We start from the raw sequence: 22,942 nt of genomic DNA, 5'->3' as shown, positions 1-22,942 counted from the left end.
AATAAATACACGTAAAAAACATATCCTTGCGTCGCGGACAGAAGAGCGTACGCTGCTTGCGTTCAGCGCATATTCTCCAAAATGGCGCTACTGTGATGCGGAGGGACACAGAGGAGACTAATTGTTGAATAAAGACTGATGGCAGATGGACTATTCTGACGATGTCTTTCATACTTTTCTGGACCTTGACAGTGTAATTTACTTGGCAGTCAATCGGACAGTCACAAGCCTCCCGGTTTTCATCCAAAATATCTTAAATTGTGTTCCGAAGACGAACGAAGCTTTTAGGGGTTTGGAACGACACGGGGGTAAGTGATTAATGACAAAATTTTCATTTTGGGGTGGAGTATCCCTTTAAGTTTATTACATGGTGCAACAAAGCATAGCTAAGACTAAATATTACAAAAACAAAAGAGATGGTGATTGATTTCAGAAAAAAAAAATGCTCCAATAGTGCAACCACTGCTTATTCAGGACAGAGAGGTCGATAAAGTAGAGTAGTACAAATACCTTGGTACAAATTTTGACACAACTTTAAAATTTCAGCAGAATATGGAGGCTATTATCAAGAGGGTTCACCAAAGAATGTTTGCCCTGAGGAAACTGAATTCTTTTTGTATACAAAAATCTATTTTGAGTGTATTTTATAATACGTTTATTGAGAGTGTCTTAAGTTTTTCATTCTTATGGTGGTTTGCATCTATTTCTATTAAGAATAAGAATCGTCTCCAAAATATAGCTAGAACTTGCTCAGAAATTACTGGTGTGCCACTGCGGAGCCTAACTGAATTTTATGGGCAGCAAGTAATAAGGAAAGCTAGGTGTATCATGATGAATAATGACACGCGCCCCTTGCACTTTGAGACAATGCCTTCTGGTAGACGGCTTAGAAGTATTAAGTGTTTGACCAAACGATATAAGGTTACCTTTGTACTAGAAGCCATTCATATTTGCAGTTTGAATTTTATTAAGGACTCTTAAAGTGTTTGTATTACTTACAGTTTTTTTAAGCGGCTGGATTGAATATGAAGCATGTTGTATTGTTGCAATTTGTAATTATGTGGAAGTGTATGTATTAATGTTTTTTTTCAGAGAAAACGTCTGTACAAAATCATGTAGTGTATTCATTCAAGCCTTAAGAAACTGAAAAATTAAAAGTGTCAAAAGTATAAACGCATGTCAAAAGCAGTTTGTACAGAAATACCAGTATTTGCATCCATGTAAAAATCTTCAACTCCAATGCCAAACAGAGAATACTGAATTTCTGCATTGACACCACTGTCCAAGTCTGTTGCTCCAACTGTCAGAATGGCAGTATTAACAGACACATCTTCTGGAAATGAGGCCTCATATTGCGCCTAAAAAATAATGATGAAAATGTATTCAAATAGTGTATTGAATTCTTAATACATTTGCATACCAAAACTTCCTTTACGTACATCAGTATGCAAGCATTAAACATGGTAGTTGTTAACTTGGGCTGTATGAGATGACAAATGCCAGCCTAAATCAATTGCTCAGACCTGATTGCAGATGGGGCTGTTGTCATTGGAATCCATGACAGTGACCTCCACGCCTATGCGGGTTACAAACAGGCCGTCGCTGGCTGTGATATTGAGCAGGTATCGATCCTGCTCCTCTCTGTCCAAAGGACGCTTCACGAAGACCTTCCACTCCCCCTGAACGGGAGCCAGCGCAAATACCCCCTTGGGGTTTCCTCCTGAGTCAAAAAGATGGCAACAGAATTGAGATAAAAGAGCAAGGTAGATTTGTGAATCTCTGTGATGGCCTGCACAGAGACCAAACCATCATTTCCATAAACACATTACAGTGTTTATATGCTGTAAGGTGCTATTGTTCTTTAAGTAGAATAAAACAAACTGCATATATTTCATAAACTGTTTTGAACACATCAAATTCAAATGTGCTTACATCAAAATAACTCTAAGAGCATGTTAAGTGAACCAGAACACTTAGGGACACTTTTGGAGAGGGTATATATTTTATCCCAAGTTATTGGAAACAATAAACTGAGCTTAATTCTAACAATCTGTTCACATCCCCAGATGGGCTTTAAACAAAGTAATGTGACACATAAAGCAAATGGCTCTTTACTCATATAGCTTTTGAACACTTAGTTCATTAAATTAAACCCTTTCAATGTGATTATCTTTCCCGGAGAGCCTCCGTGAGCCATAAATCATCCTCCAGTGGCCTACTTTAATACGCACCTGTGATATGGAAGCTGACAAGCCGATTCTGATCAGAGCTGTCCCCATCACGAGTGCTCAGCACCGAAACCACTTCTCCCAGAAGGTCGCTCTCTCGCACAGCACCTCTGTAGTACTCTCTCTCGAAGGTAGGGGGGTTGTCATTAACGTCTGCGATTGCAACGGTCACTACAGCTGTAGAGGAAAGTGAAACACCCTCTCCTAGATCAGATGCCACCACGTTGAAGGTGTAAGATGGGCACATCTCATGATCCAAGTCACCGAGAGTGGTGATCCAACCAGTCTTGCTGTCAATAACAAACATGGCACCAGCGGCAGATTTAGATCCACTAGCTTTGTCCTGCTCTTGGTTTAGGGTTGGTCCCAGGCTGTAATTAACCTGTCCGTTAGATCCCCAATCAGGGTCAAGCGCTCGTACCTGGATAACCCGTGTACCCCTAGGCATACCTTCCATAACCATGGCCACATAAGAGCTGGTTTCGAATAATGGTTTGTTGTCATTCACATCCAGCACCTTGACTTCTACATCCACTACAGACATGGACTCAACCAGTGCCTGTCTCATGGTGGCTGCAACTTTGAAACGGTAAATGTTGATGAGTTCATAATCAAGGGGGTTAACAAGCCTTAGAAGTCCAGTTTCTCTCTCAACTAAAAATGTCCCACCCTGGTTACTCTCCCCAGTCTCTCCATTCACCACAGAAAAGAAAGCTGTCTGGCCAGGACTTAAGTACACTGATCCCAAGACTGTCCCAACAGGTGTGTCCTCTGGGACCGTGTAGGAGTACTGGGGTTGGGTGAAGGAGGGCACATTTGCATCAGGTGGTAAGACATGAATAAATGCAGACACGAGGGAATGCTTGGCTGGAACACCTCCATCAGTAGCTTTGACAAAAAAGGAGAGAACCGTTCCTCTTAAATGCGCCATGCTTCCCTTTGTGACCATCCAGCCACTGTCAGGCTCAATCTCCAACACATCCACAAGAGGAAGCCTTGCCTCACTGTACAGCGAGTAGCTAACTCTGCCATTATCGCCGGAATCTGGGTCCTGAGCCTGGATTTGAGTCACCAGCGATCCCATTGGCACATTAGCCTTTATGCTAACTCTATACTCCATAGCCCTGAAACGTGGCGCATTATCATTTTCGTCAGCAAGAATTACCCTAACGGTGCAGAAGGATGCTCTTCCCCCACCATCGAGCGCCATAACAGTTAGCACAATGTCTCTGTTTATTGGGTTCTCTCTGTCGAGTTTCTGAGCTGTAGTTATCAGGCCATCGGCTCCAATGTAAAACTGAGTCTTTCCAAGGTCATTGATAAAGGAATACATGATCTGACCAAAAATCCCTGAGTCATCATCTGTGGCACGCACCTGAATGACTTTGGTACCTGCTGGGGCATTCTCACGGACCTCCGCCAAGTAGAACCTTTGACTAAAGACAGGGCTGTAAAGGTTGGCCCCCATGACTCGAATGTTCACCTGTGCAGTGTTGGTGAAGACCCCATCTGATACAGACACATTGAGGTTGTATGCTGGTCTTATCCCCTGTCTGCGCTGACTGGACAAGTAAATAACACCTGTCTGAGAGTCTATTATGAAGTTCATTTTCTCATCTCCAGAGAGTATGCTGTACCTCAAACTCTTGGCATCTGAGCTGTCTGAATCAGAAGCTTGGACACATGTCACAATGTGCCCTCTGGGAGCCAGTTCACTCACAAAAGCTTCGTAAAGTGGCTGGCTGAAGGATGGTGGGTTGTCATTCACGTCACTCACTAAGACGGTGACCGTGACCTCACTGCTCTGGGATGGGGAACCGTTGTCTGTTGCCCTAACGATAAAGCTAAAGCTCGGTGTAAGTTCGTAGTCCAGAAAACAGGCTGTTAACACAAGTCCACTAGTGCTGTCAATGTGGAAGTAGTCTGTGCTGTTAAATCCATCAGAGAGGATTTGATAGCTAATTACACTGTTTTTTTCAGAATCCTTGTCGGTCGCCCAAAGCTGTATCACGCTAGACCCGATCATTGAGTTTTCTGGCAAAGTGGTGGTGTATGATGCATTACGAAATGCAGGGGCATTGTCATTTACATCCACCACAACTATGTCCACATCTACTTCGGATCTGGCTCCAGTGAGAGTGTCTGTAGACCTGATGGTTAGCCTGTAGTAGGGTGTGGTTTCATAGTCTAAAGGATATATGACACTAATCACACCACTGTCAAAGCCAATGTCAAATTGGAAGGAAGGATCCCCTTCCACGATAGTATATATAATGTTTTGGCCCTCTGGGCTGCTGGCATTTATGCATAATATGGGAGTTGACACTGCAATATCCTCTCTAACTGATATGCCATAAAATGACTTGTCAAAAACAGGCATGGCCTTGTTCACAACTGTAACTGGAAGCTCGACAACAGTGAAGAGAGAGGGGTAGCCTGCATCACGTGCAAGGACGACCAGCGGATATTCAACATTGGACAAGTCTGCGTCAAAGGCCCTTTTAAGAGTAAGCTCCCCAGTGAGCTTATTCACCTCAAAATGTGGATGGTCCTCCTTAAGCTCGTAATATACAGCTCCATTTATCCCTTTGTCCAAATCTGTCGCAGACACCTGGAAGATGGATGAGCCAGGTTCTGCATCAACCTGCACAGTCGCATAATATGGAAGGCCTAGAAACTCAGGGGCATTGTCGTTAACATCCTCAACTTCTACTTTGACGGTTACTCTAGCAACTCGCAGCTGGTCGTATTCTCTACTCGCCTCAACCACCAGCTCATACAGTTCCTGTTGTTCTCGATCGAAAGGGGCTTCTGTGGTTTGAATGACTCCTGATGTGGGATGAATTGTAAAGCGTGTCCCTGCATTCAAAAGCGTGTACTTTAGTGGTTCATTTAAGCGGTTTCCTACAGCATTTACAATGCTCACAGTGGTAATGTTCACACTGTTCTCCAGTACAGAGGAGGAGTATGTGGTTTGACTGAAGAGGAGGCCACTGTCCATAGCCTCCCTAACTAACACAGTCACGAGTGCTGTGCAAAAGTACCGCCCGTCTGACACTTTGACATTGAAACGATAACGGTCTTTGGAGAGTTTATTGTTTTTGACCGTGAGTATGCCTGATGATGAATCCATTTCATAGTGCTCCAAGTTGCTATCAGCCAAGGAATACATCAGATCAGTGGTCATGTCAGGATCAGTGGCTTCTACTCTCAGAACCTCAACCCCAACATATGTTGGAAGAAGCAAAACCGTATCATAAGCTTCTTGTGAGAACTGAGGGGGAGAGTCATTGATGTTCACAACCCTGATTAGGACCTTGGCTGGCTTCTCTGCTGTTAGCTGAGGCCTGCCACTGTCCCTCACATTAACAGAAAAATAAAAAGCACTGAATGTTTCATAGTCCAGTTTAGCTATAGTTCTGACGGAGCCTGTTCCTGAGTCTACAGTAAAGAACAATTTTGCTGTGTCCTCCACAATCTGGAAGACCAGGAGGGCATTGTGATTCTTGTCAGCATCTGTGGCTTCAATTACCAGGGGCTTTCCATCCTCACTTATCACCACACTATTGATGGGGGCCGCCTCACTGATGGTCCCTGTATATGTGAGCTCCTGAAAAGCTGGAGGATTATCATTTTCATCAACCACTTGGATGCAGACAGTGACACTGGAGGCAATCCCAGCCATGTTTACAGCCTGGATCACCAGCATATATGAGGAGGTCATCTCAAAGTCAAAATTCCTTTGTGTTGTGATGACACCTGTGTAACAGTTTATTTTAAACCTCTTTTCATCATTTCCTTGTATAATGTCATAAATCAGTGTGGTTCGGCTAATTGCACAGACCAATATGACAAAAGTCCCGATAGCCACATTCTCAGTGATCTCAGCCTGGTATTCTTGCTGGGCAAACTTTGGACTGGAGAAATCAGACAGAGAGATGGCGATCCTAGCAGTAGTTGTGCTACTTAATGCTGGAGTACCTCCATCTGTGGCTCTCACAGTAAGGGTATAAAAACCCACAGTTGTAAGGTCCAGCTCTCTGGCTACTGAAATTATGCCAGATAATGGATCTACTCCAAATATGCCACCAGTGTTTCCTGTGAAAAAAATGACACGTACCTGTCAGTTCATGATGAAAAGGGGCATGTCGGGTAAAGGATATATCAAAGATAAATCTTAAGATTCATGACAGGTTAAAAGAATGAGCTAATGCATCACACTCTGTGGAACAGACAATCAGTTTTACTCAAAACAGCTGAACAATGGAAATGTTATCAGGGAGCGTAATAAATTCAAGAGGTGAGAACACGGTGTTTACCTGCAACAATTGAGTAAACTATCTCCCCGTTTCTCCCTGAGTCTCTGTCTAGTGTGATCACTTGCAAAGATGACGTTCCTGGAGGGGAAGACTCAAACACTGTACTGTCATAAATAGTACGAGTAAAAAAAGGAGGCTGGTCATTGGCATCCTCCAAGGTCACAATAATCCGTGCCAGGTCTCTATAATAGGGAAATTCTTGATCTTTCACCTAAAAAAGAGGAGGAGAGATAGGGCAACAGACCTGAGGAGAAAACCTAAGATTTTGCATGGAAAAGATTTGTGAAGAAACAAGTAAAAAGAGAAAAAGGTAAAAAAAAAAAAAAAAAAAAAAAAAAAAAAAAAAAAAAAAAAGACAGCAGACAGAAAGGAACAGTTAAAAATGTAAATTGTCACAATATAAAATCTGGTATGCTGGGCTATATGTATGATTATCTAAAATACTATATACAGTAAAAGTACAGTGGGGTTCAAGAGTCCACATTGATCTAAAAAAATCTGGAAACAAATATAAAGCTTATAATTTTGAACCATTTAAAAATAATTTGTGAACAGTTTAATATATTTTTAGCTATTTATAAAATTATGGTGTTGAAAATAAAATGTATATATTTTAATTAATATATTTTATTTATACATTTTAATCAAATCAATTTAATTTAAGTATTATTTAAAAATATTTAAAATTATTCTTAGACATCTTTATTATCTTATTAAATTAGAAAAATGCAAATAGTGAATAATTTTCATTAGTGATCTCAGACCTTTGAACCCCACTGTATGACATGTGAAATGGTCTGTTTCAGCTTTGAAATCACTAATCATAATACACATTTAATAATACAAATGTTCTTTCTCACCATAATAGTAAGGATGTGCTGAGTGCGGATCTCATAGTCCAGTCGATCTGCTGTGTACATGACACCAGTACCAGGATTGATCCTAAACATCCGCATGCTCGCCGGATCAACGCTGCCATGGATAGAATAGCTCAACTTTGACCGTTCATCCTTGTCCCTGGCCCGGACACGCAAGACCTCAGTGTCGGCTGGCGTATCCTCAGACACCGAGACTTCATATGTACGCTCAGAGAAAATAGGACTGTTGTCATTGCTGTCCAAAACCTTTATGTAAATCTGTAGATACAGCAGACGGAGTCATTTTTAGCTTTTCACAGAGACATTCAATCTCAGTTAAACAGATGCACGAGTAATCTACACTGTTGCAATAGGCACTTATGTCAAAACAGCTTAAATAAGAAACAGAAAACGCACATGCTAGAGTGACAATACAATGTAGGTTTCTGGGACACTGGAATACTCAGCAGCCCCTGGCATATCTGAAGACATTTTCAGTGAAGATTATATAGATATCTCTTTCACACAGCAAACTTGTATTGATAAAATTAGATAAAAGCTGGCACGCTGCTTAAAATCCTACAGACGTTTCTCTCTTGGATATTTCAACCACAGCTGCCAGGAATATTCGTTTTGCAAAGTTTCTGGCAAAGTTAGCAGACTTGTAACATCTGTTAGGAAAAGTTTCCAAGAGGTTTGCATAACTAAAAATACACCTACCTGTGTAGTAGCAGTGTTTGTCCCATCTGTTACCTGTACCGTCATGTTATATAGCGACTGTGTCTCTGCATCGAGAGGTCTGGCTATTATTATGGTCCTCATCCCTCTCTGAATATCAAATGGACCATCATAGTTACCTATTACACCAAGAAATCACAGTTAGCATGAACTGAAAAATGAAAAGTGATAGAAAATGCTTTGCATGCATTTATAAATCCAACGAAGAGGTAAAGGTTTAGCAGAAAAAGATCAAGGTAAACACTCTACCAGTCGAACTGTCATGCAGTTTGGCACATCTGTGAGTAATACATTTTTTATGTTTCACAGTGATTCATCAAAGTTTCACGGCTTTCGAAAGATCAACCGCTTTATGTTGGGATCTTTCCCATCAGCCTCAGGTCTCTTATCTTCGACTCCCACAAACATCTGTGTCAAGTTCAGGCCTCTTCACGGCAGATTCTCAAATCATTAATTCAGGTCCATTCTGGCGGATAAGGGCAAACTTTCTGAGCATCTTTAGTATGCATTGCATGCATCTGTTCCAATTCCACTCAATTTCCACTGCACTTAAATGAGATCAGAAGACCCAAAGTCTGGAAGGTATCTCAGCACTTAAAGTGTTTACAGGATTGAGCGCTTCACGTTTGCCCTGCAGCAAATGGAGTTTTTAAAGCGAGTATCTAAAAGTATCAGATAAACCAACCAACCCTTCACGCTTAGGAAAATAACTACAAAATACTGACAGTTAGCCTACCACTGTCAGATGAACAGTTTCCACCACAGGAGCTCTGTGGGATATAAAACATCTCCCGGGACGTTCTTCCACCTTCTCAGAAACAGATACAGATTAACAGAGAGAAAAAGAAAACAGAAAGCTGACATTGAAGTCAAAAGCTCATATTAAACTAAACAAATTCAAAAACAACTAGTTTTAAAATGCTAATTCATTCAGGAGTTTTCCAACTAAAATTTACACAAGCAATTCCAACATGTGGGACAACATCTGCAAAGCTCAGCGAAATCCCAAATACTGAGAGGGTTTAATCAAAATGGCCCTCTTTGCATATTTTAGTTGACTAACTCAATCATCCATACATCTTCTGTTGAGTAGAAAGTATAGGTGCAAATGATAAATATGTAAAAGAGCTGTAAGCAACAAGCAAATGGAGTAAATCATTGTCAGAATAGTTTACCACAGATATCCACTCCTTTAAATTACATTTACATTTACTCATTTATCCGCACGGTTTTATCCGAAGTAACTGAGGAATGCTACAACACAAGCAATTCATCCAAAGCAGACAGTAACATCAGTAATATCAGGGACATTAAAGATTGCATCCCGACTTAATTTATGACTGGGACTGCTGCATTATTGATGCTCACCAATGATGTCGAACCATAAAGGAGTTTCTGTCTGCCAAACAGAGACCACTCCAACTGACTCATACACTTTGGCGTTTTCCGCCACTGTGAAGTTGTAAATGGCTGCGGTAAATCGCAAGGCTAGTGGCGAAGGCACGGGCTTCCGAATCCATTCAACATGCAAACGGGCGGTCGACCACTTCTGAAGGGCTCCAGTGTCAGTGGCTTTTATCTGAGAAAATATGAAGTAAATATGAAGGTTGAAAACTTTATGCTGCTTTAAAGAAAAACTTTCTTTAATATCCACTGAATTGCCCATCTGTATGGTACTTTACCGTGAGTATATCATAGCCACCAGCTGTGACCATCTTCCTGGAAGACACCATGGCTGTCTTGGCATCAATTACGAATTTGCCGTCGTCATTTCCATCCACGATGCTGTATGTGAGATCTGCATTGGACCCTTCATCTCGATCGTAAGCGAAGACTCTGTAGACAGGATCACCGCGTTTGTTACGGTCCCGCTCCGGAAGGCTGATGCGGTACACAGACTCTTTGAATTCAGGCGTATTGTCATTCTCATCTTGAACATGCACTATCACCCAGACAGTGGACTGCCTGAAGATCCCTCCTCCATCCATAACTGTAACCTAGATAAACACATAAACAAAATTATGGTGAAAAATCCACAGCTTCTGAAGATAAAGTAAGCAGTGCATTCAGTGCCAATATTCAATATTAACAGGTCAAGGAAGCTGCAAATGGAGTTTTAACGTTTTCTTGTTGTCTCTTCATACCTTCATTCATGCAATCATGTACATATCTTTTTACTCATGTCTTCATGACTTATATGTATAATATATATACTTATTATATATATATATATATATATATATATACCCAAATTATATATACTACCCTTCAAAAGTTTAGGGTTAGTAAGATTTTTTATTTTAAATAAATGAATATTTTCTTCAGCAAAGATTAGTTAAATTGATCTAATAAGACTGTAAAGACCTTTATAATGTTACAAAATATTTCTATTTCAAATATATGTTGTTCTTTTTATAAATTTTTATTCAAACATTATGGATCCTACAAAAATATGAAACAGCACAGTTGTTTTCAATATTGATAATAATAAATGTTCCTTGAGTAGCTAGTCTGCATATTAGAATGATTTCTGAAAGATCATGTGACACTGAAGACTGGAGTAATGGATGGTGAAAATTCAACTTTGCCATCAGAGGAAAATATTACATTTTAAAATATATTAAAATAGAAATCATTATTTTCAATTGTAGTAATATTTCGCAATACTGTTTTCCTATATTTTTTAATCAAATTAATGCAGTCCTTGGTAAGCATGAGACACTTCAAAAAACATTTGAAAAACCTTGCCGACCCCAAACTTATGAACTAGTATTTGATTTGCATCTATTAATTTGCACAAGTGCCTTTTTGTTTTTATACAATCAAAACAAAATACTTCGCCATAACATATTGCACATTTTAGAGTATATTTTACTTCTGTTCTTTAAATCTTGTAACTCATCCCATGCCATTTGTACTGACATAAATGAAAGCTCAAGTTAAGCAATCAACCAGATTTTTGGCAAGCAGATTTCTCAGATTTACATTAGAGGAGTGACTCCTTGATTCCTTGAGGATGGCTTCTTTTGACTTGGGTCAGTATGTGACCATTTAGCAACTACCCTAGAAACCCCACAGCAATGAGCCAAAAACCATTCACACACCTTAGCAACTTCACAGCAACTCTACATCTCTTTCTGTTCTCCAGATAAATAAAAAGACTAAAATGCCTATAAACAAAACTGTCCCTACTCAACCTCTATTTAAAATAAATGAATAGAAAAATACATCAATACAACGTGCTCTTTTGAAAACAACACAATGAGCCAACTGATCTCACTCTTCTTCATGGAGCTCTACTGGAGATTCCCAGAACTTGATCAGACAGTGGCCACAAAATTGGGGCCTGGGGCTTATTACACCACTGCAAAAGTCAGAAGCAGCGGCTCATGAAAGCCTCTACGAACTAAATCTTTAATGGCCACTATCCGCCGTCAGCGCCACACGCTGGAGATGCTGATGCCTGGGTGGCTGTCAAAGCAGGCACCTTGAGGCACTAGATGTAAGATATGAACTTTGAAACTTGAAGCCTGCTGCAGAGTGAATCATCATTTAGTGAACACAAAAATCAATGGCCCTCATTCCGCTCGGTCCATGTAGAGCAGGGATCACAGGGAGCCACACCCATCCCATTGATCAGTGCTACTGTACTGCCCTCATTGACTGATCAGTAATTTAAGAGCTGCTCGCCAGACTGTATGAAAATTTGCACATCTGCACGTGTTTTGGTGTTAAATAAGAGTCCTTGGTCAGTAAGCACTGGCTTTGTCCTCTCTGTCACTCATAATGCAAATGTAGACAAGTAATTTGCTGTACTGCACCTCATTATAAGACATTAGAAATAAAAAAGCACATGGAAACACTGTTGCCTTTACATGTGCAAATCCATTCCTCACCCGATACTACAACTGATTCTCCTTTTATTCAAATGAATTCAATAGGTTACTGGTAGCATCTCGCTATTTCGTTGGACAGACAAATGTGTTCCTAAAACAGATCAATAAATAAGTCAGTGTGTATCCTGTATGATGATAATCAATAAAATTCTTGAGGCTGTTGATGGGTAATCATATTAGCCTGCTTTGTACAGGAGTTACATCATAGTTTTGTCACTTATGACTATTACATGACTTTATTTTATGAACTAATAAGACTGCCCTTGAGAATCGATGAACCAATGCATTTGCTCTTAAAGGGATAGTTCACCCAAAAATAAAAACTGTTACTATTTACTTGCATTCACGTCATTACAAACCTGTATGTTCTTATTTTATTCTTATTCTTATTTTATCTTTTTTTTTTTTTCAATTTAATATAAAAGAGGAATTATAAAGAATGGACATGCTCCTCTTTTCCATACAATGAAAGTTCATGGCTGTCAAGCTCCAAACAGTACAAACCATAAATACACCATAAAATACAGTATACCAGGGGTGGGCGATATACCGGTAGAAATTTGTCAACCGATTTTAGACTATGGTCTTTATCTCAGTTTCACGCTCATGTGACGTTGCTGTATTACGTGGTCATTTTTAAGCATTGTGGTTTAAAAACAACTGAGCCGTTGAAACACAATTAGCAGCAAAAGAGAACTTATTTCTCTATATGTGTGCGCTGTCTGAGATACTGTTTCTGAGCACTGTCAGAGAAGCACGCGCACATGAAGACGGTGCACATAGAGCATGGGAGTATTGAACCGGAGTTATTTTTGCCTCTTTATAGGCCTTGAACGGTTAAATACACACACTTATATGTGTCAAAATTTCGTCTTTGCAAGTATCCTTATAAAACAGTAATTTAGGTCTTAAGTGAAAGCAAACATGAGAAAGAAAACACATGTGTAACAGTATATTGGATCCAGGCAGCTCTTAAAGTAACAGCAGTCTAATATTCCTGCTGTCTGTCATGTTAATCAAACAACAAAAGAGAGAAAAGCTCTTGACTAAATCACTTTTTACAATTTACACAGTGAAGAATATGCAGTGTTTTTAAACATTTGATTATTTTATACAACGTATGTAGCATTTCTTATTTATTTGTTCTTTAGTTTTTTTGTCCTATTGCTTATAATTAGATTATTGTTCTTATTTAATCGCTGATTGTTTACTTGTTTTCAGTGAGCTTGAGATTTTTTTTTTTGGAGCAATTACAACGGCTTTTTCCCAGCAGTGGCTGAAGCTAAAGTAGAATCTATGACTGCAGTCCACGGTCAAACAATAAAACGTTCAAGGTTTGATACTTTTGGGTTGATTCGGCCATAATTTCATTTCCTTCCACATATTGTTTTTCATATATTTCATCCTTGAACACACAAAGGCTTTCATATAGAGTGAAATACAGTGTTACCTCTCTGCTCACTACATATCAATGCATGCACACACTCGCTCACATCTCATTATATATATCGAGTAAGATTTATTGAGCTTAAACCAATGTAAATATGTGGTGCCACATGCTGCCTTGGAGGAATTTGCCAATAGTAGAATGAAAAGCTTTCCTGCTGGCAACCAAACCTTGTTTAATTAATTCACTGACTACAGCTGCATACATAAGCTCCCATGACTCACTTCTCAAATGGCAAGGAAAGCAGCACCTCGGTGTAATCAGCAGTGCAGCATGCACCCAGCATGCCATGGGATCAGAGCTCTGCATGTGTGTTAACACTTCACACTAGAATGTCCTGACACTGAGCAGATTACAGCCTGTGCTGCTCAGTTTGTTTAGTAGTACTTGTGAAAGCGTTCGCGAACGCGATAGATGGGAGATTGGACTGGGGGACAGTGCACTGAAATTTCAAACGAAAATATGATCAAAGATTATTTGCTCATATTCAGAGGGAAATAAATTATTTATTATTTATTTCCTGTAGATCTGCTTATTTTCTGTAGGTTGAAAATGTAAATGATATAAATGTATGCAGTATAATCTCATATATTACAAATGTTTTATTTTTATATTAAAAATGTAAATGACAAATTTGTGCCATATAATCTCACATATAATACTAAATTCTTATTTTTATATAAAAAATGTAAATTACAAATTTGTGCAGTATAATATCATATCCCTAGTAAAAAAGTAATATATTTAATACATTTATTTCATACTAAGTATAGTTCAAATCTATTACTGACTTATTGCTCAAGACTTACTGATATAAAAATTATAATTAAACTTTATTTGGAGTACTACTTGTGCACAATGCAAATTTCTTAATATTAAGCCTAAAATGTGTTTTAATGTCACTATTGATGAGGACTGTATGACATCTGAATAATATCAGTCTTTAAATGCAAGATATTTTACTTGCAATAGTTCCACTTTAACACAATCAAATTTATTTTAGCATATCTTTAGTTAGACTTCAGCACTACGTTTTTTATTTGTATATTAAAAAATGTAAGTTGCATAAAATGTAAACTGCATACATTTACATGCATTTATACAGATCACTTATAAATTCCTAAATAAATGTATTGTGTTCATTTAGAAAGTGCATCAAATAACTAAATGTAATAAATTAATCAGACACTTAATTAACAAAAGTCTATAATTAAAAGTTTTGTCTTTCATCTTTGAATTACCTTCATAATTTAAATCCTTATAATTTCCAGCAAATATTGTTATATGCAACTAAATGTGATTCACCTAATTTAGCTGTAATTAATTGAAAAATATATATATTTGCAGCAGGTAATATAATGAAAAATAAAAGATTTTATGAGGTCTTCTGTTTCTTCATAGAGCAAAAAATAAATAAAAATACTCCGTTTTTTATTACCTGTGTTGGAATCAATGGAAAAGAAGTTCTGAGGATTTCCAGCCGTGATACGATACATGAGACGGCTATCTGAGGCGGTAACGTCCGGGTCCTGGGCTTGGATACGGACCACAGACATGTCTTTGAGAGAGTTCTCCATGACGTACGGGTGGTAGACGGGTTCAGAGGTCAAAGGTGCATTATCATTCACATCCTCCACCTGGATAAACACCTCAATAGAGGCAGAGAGCGGCACCACGCCACGGTCCGTTGCATACACCGTTAGCCAGTATGAATCCTGAGTCTCACAGTCCAGGCTGCCAGTGGTGTAAATCATTCCTGTAAGAACAGAGAAAAAAACATATTTAATATCGATCTCCTGTTTAATGAATTCAACAAGAAGTACTTCACACACTTTGTGAGCTTTTATGACATTTTTTATGACACATCAACCACTATCAGCACTCTGGCCTCAGTGAGCTGGGAACATTCACTTATTTTTCAAGCTATCCATAACTTGGTTTGTGATTCAACTACACATCAAAAGCGTCCAACCCTACCATGAGTCAAACTTTGGTGTCAAACTTTATTAAACTGTTATGTGCCTAACATTTTGAGGAGATTACAGTCTGGCTGAAAGATTAATGTTTTTAGACACACACTCCCAGAAACCAGAGTCAGTTCAGCAGAGTGTTTCAAAATCAGAGCTGGTGTGGTCTGCCTAAAAGTGTAATTTCTCTTCAGATTTTCTCTGGGGAAATTTACTCAACTGTCAACGATACCTGAGACCAACCTAAAGCAATTTAGTGAAAATGCTTTTTTTGCAGAGGTTTGTTCTCTTACTACAGTCTATTGCCCACAACTCAATTGTGAAACGATTAGATGCATATAAAAGCATCTGCAATAAATGATTCAATGTGGCAATGAGCTACATAGAAATCACTGTTATAGGGTTCAAAGGGGCTAGTTGTCACAAAAGGTTTTCTACAATTTACAGTAAAGTCTTTCTACATATTGTGTGAACGTAGTATTTCCTAAAGATTTGCATTTTGTGTAGATTAAAAATGTAAATTACATACATTTATGCATTATAATATATAGGCCTGTCAATTTAATATGTTAATTTAGTGATCAATTCTAATATATGATAAATTAACCAGATGTATAATTAAGTCTATAATTAATGCCTCTGTTTATGCTAATAAATTAAATCCTCATAAAACAATTTGCAGCCCTAGTTGTACAATGTAAACCGTAATATTTTATGTTAGAAAAAAAAATACTGTGGTGATGTAATACAGTACATGAGATGTGTGACAACAAGAAACAGAAATTTACTGAAGTGAAAAGTGTGACAATTAGCCCCGGTCTCCTCTATATGACATTGTGTCAAACAGTCTGTTTACACTTTAGGTGTAATACAGTTACACTTTGCAGGGGACATGTTTGCTGAGCGGACAGATTTTTAGTCCAATCCGAACTGACATCTTGGACATACCACTAACTTTAGATGGGCTGGGAATCCCACCGCAGGGTACAATAGCTCCACTCAGAGACTGTATGACCTTCAGGTCTTCAGCACAGCACATCTAATCATTCCTGACCAAAGTGCTGGCTCTGCCATTCTGTGATTAGGAGCACTTCGACATTGCATCACGGGCACATGTAAATACGATCACTGATCGGAAGGGGCGTCGCTGACAGAATGACCCATTTCGTGGCTGTGCAATGCAATGCAATGAGTCGATCGGTCAACCATGGCACAGAACAAAACCACCCGGCCGTGAAGTGATTCAGCCGAGGGGATTCCGACCCTCACAGCCAGCAGAAGCTGGGGGGAAAAAGAGGAGTACTCACACAGCATGCAGGTCCCTGATTCTTACTAAAACCTTAAAAGCATTGAGAAGTAGGACACCCGAGGGGACAAAGACACAAAGGACATGGGTGAAAACTAAACAGGGGCATCTGAAGCTGACTGAATGGTTGCTCAGTGAGCTAACACAGTGTGACAGGTCAGTTTGCTTGAAGGAAATCTGCTGTATTCACAATACACATCTTCAAAGAAAAACAAAACAGTTCCCCTTATTTTAGTTTTTAATCAACCTGTTAAAACAGACAGGGAGACCACAAAACATACAGATGAAGCAGACAAACACTGTCTCAAAAAGAACTCTGGCCTCATTCACTAATAATGTTGTGTATAATAATTTGTGTATGTTCTAGTTGTGTAACGTTACACGTATTCGTACCGAACATTTTTGTACAGGTCTTTTCGGTTCGGGTACGCATGAATGCCGAACAGCATTGTTTTAACCACTGCATGAGTGAAACTTCATTAGAAACTTCCAGTTTTATATATTGGTACTTTTGATAAGAAACAAAGTCTCATCTTTCAAATTCTGTCAACTCTTTAGGTAATTCAAACAATAAGTGGGGTTTTGACACTCTTTGATGTGGCGTGACATCGCTGTATAAATGCCTCAGTTCAAAAGGCAGTGTTTCCTCTTTACTACTAGTTTAACACGAAATAAACATGAATGAACAACTCATGCCTCATTTAATCCCTCAATCAGTCTTTCAACCGCGTAAAGACGTCAATAAAACAGCTTGTAAACAAAATGTCACGTAGCGTTTCATTTACCTCACGCAAGTCATCAGTGTCCACAGCTCTTTAGTTCGCTAGAGAAATGAAGTCTAGCGAAGAGCATTCCGCGAAATATTAGACTCAAAAGTTATGTGTAAATGAATATATTTCAACAACAATTAGAAATTTTATAATTTATAAGTTAATTTAAAAACTGCATTATGTGCAATTTACATGTTTGCATACAAATTTTTAAAGTTGAGTTTTGATTATTGTATTTAAAAATAAATAGTAATTACATTTAAGTTTGGGCACTGTTGTTAATTATAAGGAAAAGATTTTTATCCCTATCAAAATTTTTATTATAGTTACATTTTTTAAAGAGCAAGCAATTTGTTCAATAAAACGCTTTTTTATTAAGAAAAAAAGCAATTTTATGTTTAGTGTTTTGCTTAGTGTTTTATGTTTTTCCCATGTTGTAGGCTACTGAAACCATACCGAACCGTGACGCCAAAACCGAGGTGCGTACCAAACTGTCAGGTTTGTGTACCATTACACCCCTAGTATGTTCTTATGCAAAATTTCAGACTGATTCACATGTTGCATTCTATTGCATGTCCGCATTCTAATGTTGAATCTGGATTATAATGAGGAGCACTTGCCCACAGCTAGTAATTTGCATAAAATATGCCCAAACTATGACCTATGACCCAGACTACACTCTAAAAAGTGATGCCCAAACTATGACCTATGACCCAGACTGCACTCTAAAAAGTGCTGGGTTATTTTTTAACCCAAAATGCTGGGCTGAGTCTCTTGGGTCATTTTGTTGGGTCATTTTATCACATTTTAAACACTGTTGGGTAGTTTCAATTTCAACACTGTTGAGTTAAACCTGCTGGGTTGCAACACTGGGTTATTTAACCCTTGGAAGATGTTTAAATCGCTCCCCTAACTGTCATTTTGAAAGGACAACGGGGCAAAGCCACTGGTTTCAACTGTTTTAAGGTAAGTTTATATAATGTTTTAATTAATAATTATTTTAAATTGGCAGAATTATAACTTTCATCGCGACAACAATATTGTTAAACTTCTACAGGCCAACATTAGTTATGTTAAACTGACGAACAGTTTAGCTCAGACTGCCATTCTAAGTTACTTGCATAGTCGTGTTAGGTATGTGAGATGACAGATTAATACAGTTTTATTAAGTATCAGAACAGTGACGGAAGGCTGAAATAAGTGAATATCTGTGAAAATAGAGGAAATAGTCATTTCTGTCACTGAAAAGCGAATTTAACAAAGTGAGTCAAATGAGTTAAAATAAGTGAATACGACTTTCTGCTCTAATGTAAACGCCTGCAATTGTCTATATCGACATGTAAATCACATACAAAGTACGTACAATGTCGTCGGACGGACCGACGATCCGGTTCAAATAAACCGGTTCATCAATTCTCGAACAAAGTGATTCCCGGAAAGGAATCGACGTCTCAGGGCCTCGATACCAGTGTTGCCAACTTAGCAATTTTGTTGCTAGATTTAGCAACTTTTCAGACTACCCTATCAACTTTTTCTTCCAAAAGCACCTAGCAACAAATGTAGCTATTTTTTTTATTTTTTTTGGCAACATTTAGCAACTTTTGATAAGTGACTCAAACGATAAAAAAGGCACACATTTTCCATCTAAATTACACAAAAAGAGGAAACCAAAGGTGCCTAGCAGTACACAATTCACATGAATTAAGTTGGCTGCTATTAGCAATTGTTTAATTTAATAATAATAATAATAATAATAATAATAATAATCATTTATGATACACCTTGTTAGTAGCTTGTACTTGAGATTGTTGATCAGTTGATCAAGAAAAATATCTAGAAAAATGAAAAATGTAGTAATTTTCCAGGACATTATCCATAACCCGAAAACACAAAATACAATGTGTAATTTAAAATGTAGGTAAAAAAAACGTGTGAATAATAATTACGGAAAATTCCTTCATACACTCAGTGTTGCCAATTTAGCAATTTTGTTGCTAGATTTAGCAACTTTTCAGACTACCCTAGCAACTTTTTCTTCCAAAAGCACCTAGCAACAAATTTAGCTATTTTTTAAAATTTATTTGGCAGCATTTAGCAACTTTTGATAAGTGACTCAAACGATAAAAAAGGCACACATTTTCCATCTAAATTACACAAAAAGAGGAAACCAAAGGTGCCTAGCAGTACACAATTCACATGAATTAAGTTGGCTGCTATTAGCAATTGTTTAATTTAATAATAATAATAATTGAATAATTGTTCATTTATGATACACCTTGTTAGTAGCTTGTACTTGAGTTTGTTGATCAGTTAGTGCACGGTAAGAAAAATATCTAGAAAAATGTAGTAATTTTCCAGGACATTATCCGTTATCCATTGTAACCCTGTAACCCGAAAACACAAAATACAATGCGTAATTTAAAATGTGTGAATAATAATTACGGAAAATTCCTTCATATTAATAGATTTTGCCCTATTTTTACAGACTTTTCTTAGAGTGTAGCATACGAACTACTAATACACTGCTTAAAACTATAACTGTTCAGAATGAGTAGTTTTACTAGTTCACTAGCTAATAAAAATAAACTTAAATTGTAATTGTTAAAAAATGTGAAAGTGTTTAATAATTCAATGTTGTATTTAAAATTAGTTATTTATATTTTAATATTATATTATGCATTTATATTATTTTATAAACACATCTAAATTAACATATTTACTTTTTTTTTTTGCTGAGATTTGATGCAGTGACACAATTTTGCAACGTGATTACGCAATGACGTCACCGCGCAATGACATCGCGTCATTTAGCAACTTTTAGCAACAAATCAACCTTCCTTTAGCAACTTCCCCTGAAAATTAGTTGGCAACACTGCTCGATACATTTCAAAGTGCGCGCACGCACAGCGAGTGCCGTAAGCTGCGTTAGTGAGGTGATTTGATGCTTGTGTGGTTTATAAAGTCTTTTTACATACGTAAATAAAGGTTTTTGGTAACGTTAAGTAATATAATTCTAAAGTAATTATTTCTTGTCAGAAAAGCACATGGATACATCATTTGCGAGAGAAAAACTCGTCGAGTGCAGTCTCATCGAGACGTTTAACGGCAAGTTCATGTTTATTATAAATTTTACAGATTTTACATACATAACTGATTGTCTGTGATAATAAACTAACCCTCGCGTAACTTAAACACAGATATAAATTTGTTTCGTGCTATAGTTAAAGCTGCACTTAACTTTCTGTTCAGAATGTACAGAATTTATATGAGTGAATACATCATATACCCATTTTCCAAATCGTGTTTTTTCAAATAAAAGTGTTTATATATGGACTATTTTAAAGCTGTGGAGTAACCCAGTACCTGCGTGACTTGTCATATAAATTTCTGTGTGTGTGTATGCAGTGTGATCTCCCATATCTGTGTGCCAGTGACTGTGCATGTGTGTTTCGATATAGCCAGCATATTAATATAAAACTGTGATTATACTGACTGGAACATCCTATTGATTACACAGTTTGAAAACACACCTTTCAGCCAATCAGTATGCTTCTGTAGAGATAGGTGAATTTAACCACACAGTTAATTGAACTGAATCATTGCTATTTAATTTATTTTATAGGTTGGAACAAACATGGTGGAATTCCTTAACCGGGCAGAGTCCACAAAACCCCATCCATTTGTCATGGCGATTTGAAATTGCCAGCAGATCTCCCAGGCATTGATCATAATCAATGGACAGGTAAGGATATTCTGGACAATTTTCAAAAGGAATTGCAAATTGTATTTTCAATTGCATTTTTCCACATGTGGACGCATAAATTGTCATAGTCCAAACGCAACTGAAAATCTTGCATTACGGTTTGCATTTTCGCTTTCGTGAACTCACAGTGACTTCCACATTTCAATTGGAGAAGCAACTGCAACTGTATTTCCCATGTCTTACAAGTAATGAACCTGACGTATTTAAATAGCAATATTAATTACCACTTCTGCTTTTTCACTCTCTCTGCGTCATTCATGTAATATGCCAAAACTCAAATGTAACCACAATTCCTATAGCATTTGAATTTCCGATGCCTTACATGGAAACCTGTCAATCCGTGTCAGGGGTGGGACTATACTATGGGGCGTGTTTGTATTGGGAGTTGATGTCACTCACAGATGATTGTGCTAAATAAAATAATTCATAAATAATTTTGTCGTTTTTACCCCAAATCTCTCACTGTTTGCACTCTGATTGATGCACGTCGGCAAAACAACATTGCAACTCTGCTCTTATTTGCCTTTTTGCATCTTACCCTATATTTTATTCCTCTCTTCTTGAGGCAGGTGAAAAGCATTTGGTTAATGGTGAATATAGCATTTGAATTTCCGATGCCTTACACGGAAACCTGTCAATCCGTGTCAGGGGTGGGACTATACTATGGGGCGTGTTTGTATTGGGAGGTGACGTCACTCACAGACGATTGTGCCAAATAAAATAATTCATAAATAATTTTGTCGTTTTTACCCCAAATCTCTCACTGTTTGCACTCTGATTGATGCACGTCGGCAAAACAACATTGCAACTCTGCTCTTATTTGCCTTTTTGCATCTTACCCTATATTTTATTCCTCTCTTCTTGAGGCAGGTGAAAAGCATTTGGTTAATGGTGAATATTGACCAATAGTGGGTACCGTTGTGGCTCCCACTGTTAGTAGGGGATAGTCGCTGCATTTGGGGTAAAAACGATGGAATTATTTATTGTGTAAGGTGCCAAGAATATAGGGAGACCCGGGTTGCACTGTCTGTTCTTTCACACGCATCTCTCGGAGTGGCAGCTGCCTTTAGTTGTGGCAGGTTTTGTGGCAGCTGCCTTTAGCAGTGCCTTTACCTCCATTGTTCAAAGCATTTGGCACAATCGTCTGTGAGTGACATCACCTCCCAATACAAACACGGCCCATAGTATGGTCCCACCCCTGACACAGATTGACAGGTTTCCATGTGAGGCATTGGAATTCAAATGCTAAAGTAATTGCGATTCCATTTGAGTTTTGGTAGGTTACATGTCACAGTGAAAAAGCAGACGTGGTGATTAATAACACCCGATGTACTTGTTCTTATGATGCATCTAAGCTAACATTAGTCTGTTTCGTTATTATTCCGAGGTCACTGTAGCCACCCGGATCCAGTCTGTATCCAGATCAGATGGTCACTGCAGTCACCCGGATCCAGTACGTATCCAGCCCAGATGGTGGATCAGCACCTAGAGATGACCTCTACAGTTCTGAATGTCAGCGGAGACCAGGACAACTAGATGAGCCCCAAAGACTGATCCCCAGTGAAGACCACGTCACCTCGACGGTCATCGGCACAAGACCATGGGTGCCAGATGAGTCCTCTGCACAATCTGACTTTGCTGCAGCCTGGAA

The 22,942-nt window shown here is 38.3% G+C and overlaps 1 protein-coding gene across 1 annotated transcript in view; it reads right to left on the bottom strand.

Moving 5' to 3' along the window:
* Nucleotides 1–22,942, bottom strand: part of fat3b (FAT atypical cadherin 3b) — a 61,323-nt gene that overhangs the window by 28,724 nt on the left and 9,657 nt on the right. Inside the window, exons 3-13 of the mRNA XM_016528277.1 lie at nucleotides 14,924–15,241; nucleotides 13,893–13,927; nucleotides 9,825–10,139; nucleotides 9,511–9,721; nucleotides 8,879–8,950; nucleotides 8,125–8,261; nucleotides 7,408–7,683; nucleotides 6,548–6,758; nucleotides 2,232–6,326; nucleotides 1,524–1,720; nucleotides 1,205–1,358 (exon numbers count right to left, since the gene is read on the bottom strand). Of these exons, the coding sequence (XP_016383763.1) occupies nucleotides 1,205–1,358; nucleotides 1,524–1,720; nucleotides 2,232–6,326; nucleotides 6,548–6,758; nucleotides 7,408–7,683; nucleotides 8,125–8,261; nucleotides 8,879–8,950; nucleotides 9,511–9,721; nucleotides 9,825–10,139; nucleotides 13,893–13,927; nucleotides 14,924–15,241 (6,021 nt within the window). The remainder of the gene's footprint in view (nucleotides 1–1,204; nucleotides 1,359–1,523; nucleotides 1,721–2,231; nucleotides 6,327–6,547; nucleotides 6,759–7,407; nucleotides 7,684–8,124; nucleotides 8,262–8,878; nucleotides 8,951–9,510; nucleotides 9,722–9,824; nucleotides 10,140–13,892; nucleotides 13,928–14,923; nucleotides 15,242–22,942) is intronic.

Source organism: Sinocyclocheilus rhinocerous, unplaced genomic scaffold (assembly GCF_001515625.1).
Source record: "Sinocyclocheilus rhinocerous isolate Xijiao unplaced genomic scaffold, SAMN03320098_v1.1 scaffold603, whole genome shotgun sequence".
In the NCBI taxonomy this organism is placed as follows: Eukaryota; Metazoa; Chordata; class Actinopteri; order Cypriniformes; family Cyprinidae; genus Sinocyclocheilus; species Sinocyclocheilus rhinocerous.
Note: the sequence above shows the minus strand (reverse complement) of the source record. Positions and strands in the feature narration are given on the sequence as shown.